This window comes from Myxocyprinus asiaticus, chromosome 20 (assembly GCF_019703515.2).
Source record: "Myxocyprinus asiaticus isolate MX2 ecotype Aquarium Trade chromosome 20, UBuf_Myxa_2, whole genome shotgun sequence".
NCBI lineage: Eukaryota > Metazoa > Chordata > Actinopteri > Cypriniformes > Catostomidae > Myxocyprinus > Myxocyprinus asiaticus.
The window spans coordinates 14,220,053-14,233,137 of NC_059363.1; the positions used below are offsets into that span (position 1 = coordinate 14,220,053).

The 13,085-nt window shown below is 39.2% G+C and overlaps 1 protein-coding gene across 1 annotated transcript; it reads right to left on the reverse strand.

Moving 5' to 3' along the window:
• Positions 1-2,472: 2,472 nt before the first annotated feature.
• LOC127410808 (transmembrane protein 26-like) lies at positions 2,473-11,410 on the reverse strand. The gene is made up of 4 exons (XM_051646014.1): positions 11,223-11,410; positions 6,925-7,000; positions 5,430-5,638; positions 2,473-2,557 (listed from the first exon to the last, which is right to left on the reverse strand). The coding sequence occupies exons 1-4, from the start codon at positions 11,408-11,410 to the stop codon at positions 2,473-2,475; spliced, it is 558 nt and encodes a 185-aa protein (XP_051501974.1).
• Between the last annotated feature and the right edge of the window lie 1,675 nt (positions 11,411-13,085).

The window sequence follows — 13,085 nt, forward strand, 5'->3', positions numbered from 1 at the left end:
ATGATCTATTCAAAAGCCACAGAATAAAAATATGTTTTTAAAGAAGATTTAAAAATGGCTAATGATGAAGCTGACCTCACATGGAAAGGGAGACTATTCCATAGGTTAGGACCTATCACAGAAAAGGCACGGTCACCCTTAGATCTATAGCGGCAATGAGGAACCCTCAATAGAAGTTGATCAGAAGACCTGAGCGCTCTGGTGGGGGAGTAAGGGTGTAGAAGGTCACTGATATATTGGGGCGTGAGACCAGATAGTGCCTTGTAGACAAAAATCCGAATTTTAAAATCGACCCTGAATTTCACTGGAAGCCAGTGTTAAGATGCTAAAACTGGGGATATGTAATCCCTCTTTCTTGACCCTGTTAAAAGCCTAGCTGCTGTGTTTTGAACAAGCTGTAGGCGACCTAGTTTGGGGCAGACCAATGTATAATGAGTTGCAATAGTCTAACCTTGATGAAATAAGTGAGTGGATCACAATTTCCAAATCCTTATGAGAAAGAAAATTTGTATTTTAACGATAGATCTCAGGTGGAAAAAGCTACCCTTGACAACAGCACTGATCTGCTTGTTGAAAAGTAATGACTCCAAGACTCCTCAAATGATCTTGTACATTCGACGACAGAAGACCTAATTGGGCAACCAGGCCAGGTAAGGAGGACATGGAGGAACCTAAAATCAGAACTTAGGATTTTCTTTCATTTAATTGTAAGAAATTGTTTGCTAAACAATGTTTAATATCTTTGAAGCAATTAGGGCATTCTCAGATGAACAATTCTTGTCTACACTCGCTGGGAAATAAAATTGGGAATCGTCAGCATAACTGTGATAAGATATGCTATACTTATGAAAAATAGAGCTCAGAAGCTTTCATACAGTGAAAATAACGGGTTTGGGAAGGTTAATGTTATTAAAATGAATTGTATTCCAAAATTCAATGACCTGCTACAATCTCTCCCTGTAGATGTCCCCCTCTCTTATTTCAAGCAATTTGATAGCATAGCGAAGTCCTTCATTTGGAATGGTAAGCGTCCCAGATTACATTTCAATAAGTTACATAGGCTAATTGACAAAGGTGGGCTAGACCTACACAAGATTTTGTTTTATTATTATGCATTCGGTCTCAGACATTTGGCTCATTGGTTTCTTCCACCTGAGAGAGCACCTCCCTGGTTTTGTATTGAACAGGAAGTTCTTGCCCCTATTTCGCCATTGCAAAGCCTTTCTATCAAAATAATCAGAGAAGTTAAGTTACATCCTGTTGTCTCACATTGCACTCGGTGTGGACAAAAGTGTCCAGAGTGTTTAATTCAGACATTTATTTAAATGTTGCCTTGAGCATATGGCTGAACCCCAAATTATGTATCAACAAGTCCCCTTTTTGCTGGTCAGAGTGGATTGTGAGGGGGGTTACTACACTCGGACCTATATGAGAGTGGAGTGTTGAGATCCTTTCAAAATTTGGTTCAACATTTTGGGATTCCCAGATCTCAGTTCTATAAGTATTTACAGCTGTTCCACCTACTCTGTACTGTTTTCGGGAGTAGTTTACACCCCTCTAAAGCGGCAGATACTCTGGGAGTGTTGATTACTGCTTTTGGAAAAGGTCATGAGGCATCAGTGTATTACTCCCTGCTATTTCAGAGTCTGGGGGATGGAACTTCAACTTCTCTTAAGAGATTATGAGACAAAGATCTAAACTTGGTATTGGAGGAGGGAGTGTGAGGGTTAAATGTTGATTCTGTTTGTATGTGTTTTGTTTTTCATTGTTTAATAGTAGAATCAGTAAAAAATGTTAATATGTACATACATACCAGTATGTACACACACGCAGTCCAAAAGCTAGACCATACGTTATAATTCATTTCATGTTGATAAAGCAAATGAAAGATCTTCTGTTAGAAAGTATGAGCTATGAAAATGAAGTTGTAAGCTTTTATGAGAAATAAAAATGTGAGACTTATTTCTCTCTTTTATTCAGGATAAAACTGATAGAGATCAGACTACATAACAGTGAGCAGTCAGTATGTTTGTTGAAATGTTTAGAGAAAATGTTTTATGTTTAAATTCAAGACAAATGGTCCAAAAAATCCAAGAAAATCCACCCCTCACCTCTTATTTGTGGTTTGGCTATCTTTAAATACGTGTAGCAGACAAAACGAACAAACCTCAAGTCCCAAAACACACAATACACCAAAAGTTTGTGTGAGCTCAAAAGCACTTACTAAAGAGACCCTGGGTAAGAAAAATACTTTTGATGGAGCAGGATGAAAGATTTGAGATATCTAAATAGGAAACCATAGACAGTGGATTTCATTATTGCAAGAGTGATAGATGGGATCTAGAATTCTTTTGTAGGTCAGATTACTTGTTTTGCTGTGTTGTTAAAGCAACATGCTATTACATGTGTTTGATGGTGAGATGTTAAGGAAAACCAGGTAAACATAGTTAAACACAGCTAAACAGTTGATTACTAACCTGCCAGGTGTAAAGGAAACTGCAACACACTCCACATCCACACTGCCAGGATTATATACACCAGCTGAGGGCTGCTGTCCCTGTAATACAAACACACACATAAAAACACAGGGAAGACTGTTATAAAGGTTTGCATTAATGACACATTAGCAGTTCTAAACGAGCTTCTCTCTCTCTGGACTAGATTTGTCCTAGTACACTTGCAAAACTTTGAGTTTTGGCTATGATTACACTGTAACTTTTTTTTTGGTTTGTTTTTTTGTTCTGGGTAGTAAGTGTTATTTCCTAATTGCTTATGCCTCGGCTATTATTCCCCACAAACTTTGCTTTTGTGACCAGGACAGTGATATTTTGAAATGTACCTATTTCCAATGAGAAAATGGGAGAATTTGTGTCTTTTTGTTCACATAAAGTCAGAAAAAAACAACATATGAATCCAAATTAACATGTATTTATACTAAAGTAATATTCAAAGCCATGCTGGTCCATAATGGTAACAAGTACCCGTCTCTTCCCCTGGCTCACTCGGTGCACCTCAAAGAGGATTACAACAGCATCAAGACCTTGCTGGACGCCTTGAAGTATGATGAGTATGGCTGGGAGGTCATAGGAGACTTAAAAATCGTGGCATTCCTGATGGGTCTCCAAGGCGGTTTACCAAGTTTCCCTGCTATCTTTGCCTTTGGGACAGCAGGGACACCAAGGCGCACTACGACAGGCGGGACTGGCCACAGCGGACCGAATTCTCTGTGGGGAGGAACAACATCAAGTGGGAGCCACTGGTGGAGCCCCGGAAGGTGCTGATGCCACCACTGCTCATCAAATTGGGCCTTATGAAACAATTTGTCAGAGCTGTAGATAAGGAGTCAGCAACCTTCAAGTACCTTCAAGACTTCTTCCCTAAGCTGTTTGAGGCAAAGGTCAAAGCTGGTGTCTTCATCGAACCACATTTTTGCATTCATATGTTGTTTTTTCAGACTTTATGTGAACGAAAAGACACAAATTCGCCCGTTTTCTCTAAATTTCAAAATATCACTGTCCTGGACACAAAAGCAAAGTTTGTGGGGAATAATAGCCATTTTCTATACTTTTGAGGCAATTAGGAAATAACACTTACTACCCAGGAACAAAAATTGTGTTACATAGTGTTATACTATAAATAAACACATTTCATTTGTTTTTAATGTCATGGCAAAGAAAAATATTACTCAAATACTTTTTAAAATTATAATAAGTAGCATAAATGTTTTAAATCCATCTAAATGGGATACTTAGTAAAGATGTGAACATAATACTCATGTGTTTGGGTCTAGTTCTGCAAAGCACTATGACTGGCATTACAGAGACCAGATTCTTTGACAATCAAACACTTATCACAAGTACTTCTCACTCAGTATGTTAAGGCAACACAAACAATCAACACTGATGACTCATTCTTAGTTAAACAGTGCCATTTGTATTATACATATAATTAATAAGAAAAAAACACAAAGCTGAACTTAGTCACATTATTTGAAACCTTATATTTAACTCTTTGCAGTTTGTAATGGAAAAGTAAAACAAAAGAAAAAATTCTACCTGCTTTTTTTATTTTTATTATAACATATTACACTCCATAAGGGGCTTTAGTACTCCCAGACCAGGATTGGGAAACACAAATATATAGCAAAGCTGTAATCACATTTTAGGATTGGTGGTAACAAGAATGGACCCTTTTCAAATTTCCTGGTTGGAATGCATAAGTACCCTATAGTAGGGTACACTTCTATAGAGGTACATGGGAGACCATAGCAAATATTATTTTTGCATTCTCATTTGCTCCTACAGTAAAGGATAAACACCCACTATTATGTTTCCGTGAGTTTACAAAAGAGGAATAAATAAAGAGCCAAATTTACTGTCACTCCCTCCGCAGCTGTATTTCAAACCCCATTGCAACAGGGTTGGCTAGTTATCTTTTTTCTCCCCTTTTCTCCCCAATTTGGAATGCTCAATTCCCAATGCGCTGTAAGTCCTTGTGGTGGCGTAGTGACTCACCTCAATCCGGGTGGCGGAGGACGAATCTCAGTTGCCTCCGCGTCTGAAACCGTCGATCCGTGCATCTTATCATGTGGCTTGTTGAGCGCGTTACTGCGGAGACATAGCGCTCGTGGAGTCTTCATGATATTCTCCGCGGCATCCACGCACAACTCACCACGCGCCCCACCGAGAGAGAGAACCACATTATAGCGGCCACAAGGAGGTTACCCCATGTGACTCTACCCTCCCTAGCAACCGGGCCAATTTGGTTGCTTAGGAGACCTGGCTGGTGTCACTCAGCACGCCCTGGATTCAAACTCGCGACTCCAGGGGTGGTAGTCAGCATCAATACTCGCTGAGCTACCCAGGCCCCCTGGTTCGCTTGTTTTCTTAAATAAATGCTAAGGTAATACAACACAAAGAATACTGTTATTCAATCACATTAAATATTTTTTATTTTATTACATAAAAATACAAATATAAAAGTACGCTAGATTTACACTGCCAAATTAAGGTGGAAATATGTCATCACAGTCTGTGAAAAGAGTCCATTGGGAACTTATGAATTGGCCATTGTAAGGCCCATATTAGTTGACCACTAATCGGAATGTTGGGGGAACACATTCCAGCAATGGTAGTCTCCGAATGTCAGTGGTAGTTATGGCCCTGGTGCTTTTGGCCGGAAGTTGGAAAATGTGATTTCTTGTAAGTTCAGCAGTAACCTTTGTCAATAACTGTTTTTTATCCTGATATTTTCCTAAAAGAAAATATGCCCAGCAACAATCATCACTCAAATCCATACATAGAGCACACATCAGCATCCATCATATACATACCTCTAACAATACACTCGATATACATCACCCAACACTTGTATGAGCACTGTCATTCAGCCAGGCTTCTGTCTAAAAACAGAGAACAAAAAGTACCCACTTCACATCAGAAACAGTTTCACTGGTGAATTCCAAAATATCTGCTCCTGTGCCAATAAAGATGAGCAGAAGCTGAGACAGCTCATCACAAGTTACTCCTTCCCCTAGTGGGAGGAGCCACTTTCCAAAGATGAGAAGGATGAGTAGAACCTGGTGAAGACCAAGGATCCAGTCATTCAGACAAACAGAGGTGAGAGAGTGTTCCAGATGCTGAAAAACACAAACACACACACATACAGTATGTGTACAGTATACAGTACACACACATGTATACAAACAAAGATTGGATATAAATTGGACACTATGACTAAACAAATCACACCACAGAGAATAAAGGGGAATATTTTCTTATTTCCCAAGAAGCATGACTTAAGATTCAATGCATTAATCATTTCCTACTAAACACAACAGTTCAGCAGACTTCAGATTCAGAGGAAAGACTAAAGAAGATGGGGTGGTTTGATATACAGTAGTGCTTGATAATTATGCTGTATGTTTACTGTTGGTTAAAAAAGGGTTTACAAAGTGTCTAAAACTCTATGTGTCTAAAAATGTAGTCAGTGCATTCAAGATCATTTGCTTTAAACAGAAAAGTCTATCTGTCCAAACACATATGACTCATGGAACACAAAAGGTAATGTTAAAATTAATTAATTATTTAAGTTCATTAAAATCAATTATTTTGATTATGTCATATACTGTATACTATGTCAGGATTTGAACGTCAGACCTCCTGCATATTAAATGAAAACTACCACTTGACTAACATGTCTTACTCATATGAAATGAACAACTAAGTTGTTAAAAAAAATTTATTTATTTATTTATTTATTTATTTTTTTGGGGGGGTCAAATCTTATCCCACCTAAGGCACTAAGTAAGCCAGGACTGCCATGGTGCATGTTGACCCTGCTGCAGTGGTTAAAGACCTGGGCTATTAACCAAAAGGTTGTAGGTTCAAATCCCACAAGGGCTGAATTATCAATACTGTAATCATGAGTAAGGCACTTAATCCCTGGTTGCTCCAGAGGGGCTGTCTGGGGTCTGATTTGTCACAGAGTGAGAAATAAGGTCCAATAATAATGTCTAGTCAGACTAAAACAGACAGAATGAATATCCAGTATTTACTCATACTACCGTGAGTGTCAAAATGCATTTTGGACATCCTCCATTAAAAACATAACAATAGCAACGTTTAAAAGGAGCCCCACCAAAACTAGAGTAAAGGGTGATGGGAAGGCTGAGAAGCCAGTAATGTATCATGAAATATTCTCTATTAAAGATTTACAATTCCTAGAATTGTAATTCAAGAGAAATACTGCTGCATTTCCAGTGTTGCATATTGCATTCTGAGGAAAACTTTTCTGTCATTATGGCCATAGGAAATATGCAGATATATGGCAGTCAAAGCATTAGTAACTTTTTGTGCCTTTGATAAACAATACATTAATAGTCTAAAACTAACAAACAAATATGAGATTCATTTGCAAGATTACCTTGGGTGTTTTATTATCCATGGTGCCAGTCAGGGGCGCAACAATGCTCTTGACATTCTCCAGTGAGTCCAATTTCCTACACTGCCAGACACCAGAAAGCAGAAGAGTTTAATAAATGGTAAAAGAATTTCAAATGGAATATCAGTTAATATATGACTATAATTAGGCTTGACTGACTTCACACAAACACAAAAACAATGCATAATCTGAAGAGGCGATTCATTTTGCTCTACGGTAGAGATTAAAGGAATAATTCACCCACCGATGAAAGTCAACATTTATTCACCTTCATATAATTTCAAATCTGTATGATCTATGTAACACAAAACCAGATTTAACAGGACTGTTGAATCAGTTTATTTTCATATAAAGAAAGTGAACAGAGCATCATAAAGGTGATCCAAATGATGCTATATTCCAAGCCTTCTGAGCCATGCAGTAGTTTTGTGTGAGAAGCCGGGTAAGATTTAAGTCACTATTTGCTAAAAACCTTCCTCTTTGCACATTGGGCTTAATAGAAATCTAATTAGCGCTTGTGCACATTCAAACATGACACCTCAAGATATGCAACACCAGGTTTGACAACTTTGCCTACATCACTGGTTCTCAATAGCCTTGTGACCAATCATCATGTGATATATTTGGATGTTTTGACATGATGTAAAGGGCACAAATGCAATAATTGGTTCAAAATGTAATAACTTTCAGTCCTAAATATATACAAATGCGCCAGAAGGAAAGCTAGTTTAAGTTTTTGTTTTCATATAATAGTAAACAAGTAGATATAATGTTTACTCACTCATTTTTGACAGATAATGATACTCAGTATAATGATGTTAATGTATAGTTTATGAAGGTAACTTCAGTACATTTGGGACCAAAAATTATTACATGCTGGGTCTTTATCACATTTACTAAATTGTATTATATCAAGGACCGTTACTACATTTAGGTCCTTTCTTACTATTAGGACCATTTATTATATATGTGCCCTCAATGCGATTTTCAGCAAGTATCAACATAAATTACTATAGCGCACAAGTCAAATCGATCACTTTAATTGAGCTTTTAGTGATTTTGTAGCTTTACAGTCCCAGTTCGCTTTAAAGGAGTAATGGAATAGGAACAGTTCCCCCAAAAATGAAAATTCTCTCATCATTTACTCACCCTCATGCCATCCCAGATGTGTATGACTTTCTTTCTTCAGCAGAACACAAACAAATATTTTTAGAAGAATATCTTAACTCCGTGGGTCTATACAATGCAGCTGAACAGTGGCCAAAACTTTGAAGCTCCAAAAGGCACATAAAGTCAGCATAAAATAATCCATATTACTCCAGGTTTTTAATCTGTGTCTTCTGAAGCGATCCAATCGGTTTTGGCTGAGAACAGAAAAACTTTTTCACGGTACATCTTGTCATTGCAGTCTTTAGGCACGATCATGATTTCAAGCTCGCTTACACTTCCTAGTGATTGACGCAGTGTGCTAGATGGTGATAGGAAGTGTAATCTAGCTTGAAATCATGATCGCCAAGGAGACTGCTGATGTCACGATTTAGAGTGAAAAAGGAGTTTTTTGTTTGTTTGTTTTTTTGGTCTGTTCTCACCCAAAACAGATCAGATAACTTCAGAAGAAATGGATTAAACCACTGTGGATTACTTTTATGTTGCCTTTATGTGCTTTTTGGAGCTTCAGAGTATGCACTTGCATTGTATGGACCTACAGAGCTCAGATATTCTTCTAAAAATCTCTGTTTGTGTTCAGCAGAAGAAAGAGAGTCACACATATCTTGGATGGCATGAGGGTGAGTTAATTATGAGAACATTTTTCATTCTGCAAGGATAGTTTTGTATGTTCCTTCACACATGCATGCACTCATTCAGCTGTAACAATAGGTTTAGCAGGATGTTGGTGATGGGGAGGAAGGAATATCTAAATATAGAAATTCATCTCTGAATGTTGAATTGAAGCTATTGGGATCTCATTCCCAGTAGATTTTATTTTATGTTTTTACATCATGATGGCACCGCGGATGGCCGCCTCGGTGTGGAGCGCTTCTACTGTTTTGTTATTTTTTTTGTTTGTCCTGTGTTTAGTAATCTTTTTCCAGTCAGTTTTACCAGAGACGAACTGCTGAACATTCGACAGCATACACCAGTCAATATTTTCCCGCATTTTGAATATTCGGACGTTTTGTTTGACATTTTAGTCGGAGTCGCGGCTGTGTTGTTTAAACGCGCTATGAGACGCAGGCGAGGGAGACGAGCAGGCGCGCTGGTCAGTCTCTGTCGGCGCGGCTTTCGAACAACACTATCAAGCATTCATCTAGCAAATTTCCGCTCTCTCCCTAACAAAACGGACGAACTACATCTCCTCACCCGCACAAACAAGGACTTTTCAACCTCTGCTGCCTTGTGCTTCACAGAAACCTGGCTGAGTGAAGCCATTCCGGACAGCGCGTTACATCTGCCGGGCTTTCAGCAGTTCAGAGCAGAACGCATCGCGGAGTTCACACAGATCTTCAATAGATCACTGGAGCAGTGTGAAGTCCCATGCTGCTTCAAACGTTCCACTATCATCCCCATCCCAAAGAAACCAAAAATCACAGGACTTAATGACTATAGACCTGTCTCCCTGTCGTCTGTGGTCATGAAATCATTTGAGAGACTGGTGTTGGCCCACCTGAAGAACATCACTGGACCCTTTCTAGATCCGCTTCAATTTGCTTATCAAGCAAACAGGTCTGTGGATGATGCAGTCAACATGGGATTGCATCATATCCTGCAACATCTGGACAGACCAGGGACATATGCAAGGATCCTTTTTGTGGACTTCAGTTCAGCTTTCAACACCATCATCCCAGCTATACTCCAGAATAAATTACACCAACTCTCTGTTCCCTTGTCTATCTGTCAGTGGATTACCAGCTTTCTGACGGACAGGCAGCAGCTTGTGAGACAGGGGAAACTCACTTTCAGCACCTGTACAATCAGCACTGGTGCCCTCCAGGGATGTGTGCTCTTCCCACTACTCTTCTCCCTCTACACCAATGACTGCATCGCCAAGGACCCCTCTGTCAAGCTCCTGAAGTTTGCAGATGACACCACTGTCATCGGCCTCATCCGAGATGACGATGAGTCTGCATACAGAAGGGAGGTTAAACAGCTGGCTGTCTGGTGCAGTCAAAACAAACTTGAGCTGAACACGCACAAAACGGTGGTGATGATTGTGGACTTTAGGAGGAACACCCCAACACTGACCCCCCTCACCATTCAAAACAGCACTGTGGCAGCAGTGGAGTCATTCAGGTTCCTGGGCACTACCACTCACAGGACCTGAAGTGGGAGACCCACATTGACTCCATTGTGAAAAAGGCCCAGCAGAGGTTGTACTTCCTTCGCCAGCTGAGGAAATTCAACCTGCCACAGGCGCTGCTGATACAGTTCTACTCAGCAGTCATTGAGTCTGTCCTCTGCACTTCAATAACTGTCTGGTTTGGTTCAGCTACGAAATCAGACATCAGAAGACTATAAAGGACAGTTCGGACTGCTGAGAGGATTATTGGTTGTCCCCCCCTCCCCTTCAAGAACTATACACTTCCAGAGTGAGGAAAAAGGCTGGAAAAACCACTCTGGACCCCACTCACCTGCACTAACTTTTTGAACTGTTGCCTTCTGGCCGATGCTTCAGAGCTCTGAGCACCACAACTGTCAGGCACAGGAACAGTTTTTTCCCTCAGGCTATCCATCTCATGAACAGTTAAAACTGCCCCTTTGAGCAATAACTATGTGCAATACACAGCTTAGTCTTTCTTATATTTAACCAACACATCCAACCTCTTCTGCCATTTCATTCCTCTGAGAAAAACAAAAAAACAAAAAAAAACATTTACACTGTACATAACAGATTGTATTAGATTTGCACTACCCATGTGTATGTGTGTATGCATGTATGTGTGTGTCTGTACGTATGTGTATAATTACGTTTTTATTTTTTATTTTGTATTATTATCTATGTCTTGCTGCTGTGTTTGTATTGTTTTTGTATGGTTGTACACTGGAAGCTCCTGTCACCAAGACAAATTCCTTGTATGTGTAAGCATACTTGGCAATAAAGCTCATTCTGATTCTGATTCTGATTCACAGAATACGATCAACAGATGTTGGAAGATGTTTTGGGGGTGTCCTGTGAATTCATTGAGAATCTGTGAACTTGATTTCATGTTTTAAATCATGCATAAAAAGAATATTTCGTTTGAAATCTTTTACAGTTAAAATGTAATGTATATGCAGTTCACCATTTGTAGCCTTTCCCCTTCCTTCGCTTTAAAGTGATGATCATCTCCACGACCAGAGGCAGATGAAGGAAGGTCAGTAACCAGTATATGTCATTTTTCACTGTTGTCACTCTCCAGACCCCGATGAGAGAGACCAGAATGAATAGCGATCTGGTTATGATCGCGCACACAAATTTGACCAAAATCATTTTCAAAGACAAAGAGTGTCCCGGGTTTGTGTGGAGTAGCCTAAACTCTGCTTGCAGAGTCCCGTTGAGTCCCAGTTTGTGTTGAATCCTCCCACCAGCGTCAGCGTGTGAATTGAGTTACAGTGGTGTTACAAAGAGACACTGATGGAGGAATTCCGATTTTTAAAGCAAGACGTTTCCATTCAAACGTATGTTTAAGGGCACTGTTTATCTACACTTGTTGTGTAAAACTTTGGTCTTTTCGGCACTGGCGAAATAATTGAAAAAGTCGCTAGAGGGCACCATTATCCACTATCACAATTTCTTTATTATGTAGGCCTACACTGTACACACATTTCCATTGTGACCGTGCAAAGTGATGATTTGGTAGTTTTTATGATTTATCGTCTTAATAGACTCCCAGATGTTTTGAACAATGATATACTAATGCATTAAATATGTTAACGAATGGAACCTTATTGTAAAGTGTTACCAGTTAAATAGTTTAATTAATATTTATTAGTAGTTATAACTATTATTGTTCCAAAGCAGCTTTATAGGAAATAGTTCCTTTATAACCAGTAAGCAAGCAAAGAACAACAGTGGAGATGAAAAAATCCCTTCAAAGATACAATATGTAGCCCTGCATATACCTATTTATGAACATATACAATATAGACTATGTTGCACGAAAGGAGAGATTTAAACTTTGACATTGATCATTGACATTCTTTTCCCCCACAAACCTGTTTGCAGATTATTTATTTATTTATTTATTTACTGTTATACAATTTATAAAATCGTTTGATTTTCCTGCAGACCACCTTGCACCCCCTCGCTGCCCCCTAGGGGTCCCTGGACCCCAGTTTGAAAACCCCTGGGCACACAAGTAATCTCTTTAAATATTTAGATTTAATGTCATATTTTTGATTAATTGATTTAAAAAACATCTAAATTAATCTTATTCATTTAGTGTCACGCTATTTTGTATTAAGTCAGTGATTGGATGTCACAAGGTGACAGCAGTCATACCTCACAGTAGATCAAAATAAACGTTTTAGATTACTTCTTGTGATGTATTTCCCATTTGTGCATACAATTTAAGGGTAAAAGATAGCCTATAGATGTTTTACTGTCGTGCAATTCATGTTGTAACAGACTCAGGAGTAACAGAAGGTAGATCCATTTGCAGCTTTACTAGTAAGGTCATAGAGAATACACAATAGGCAGAGGTCAATATCCAAAATATACAGCAGCGTAGGCAAATCCAATAATCGTGGTCGCAAAACAGACAGAGGGTCGAGGCAGGCAGCAAACAATGACAAAGAGTATTCCAGGAACACATCAAGGTCAAAAGGCAGGCAGCAGTGAGTCAAAACGATAATAACAGGCAGTAGTTCAAACACAGACCAGACCAGACCAGACCAGACCAGACCAGACCAGACCAGACTAGACCAGACTAGACCAGACTAGACTAGACTAGACTAGACAAACGCTCAGAAATGTTGGACTTCGGACTGAGCCCTGTGTTTGCAGTGCTTAAATAGTCAATGAATTGGGTACAGGTGTATTGTAATCAGTCCCGCTGAGGATGATGGGAATTGTAGTTCATAAGAATAGTTAACACTCGGATGACGGCGCTCTCTGGTGGTTATCGAGGGGAGTGTTCGTAACACATGTAGCTTCATATAATTTT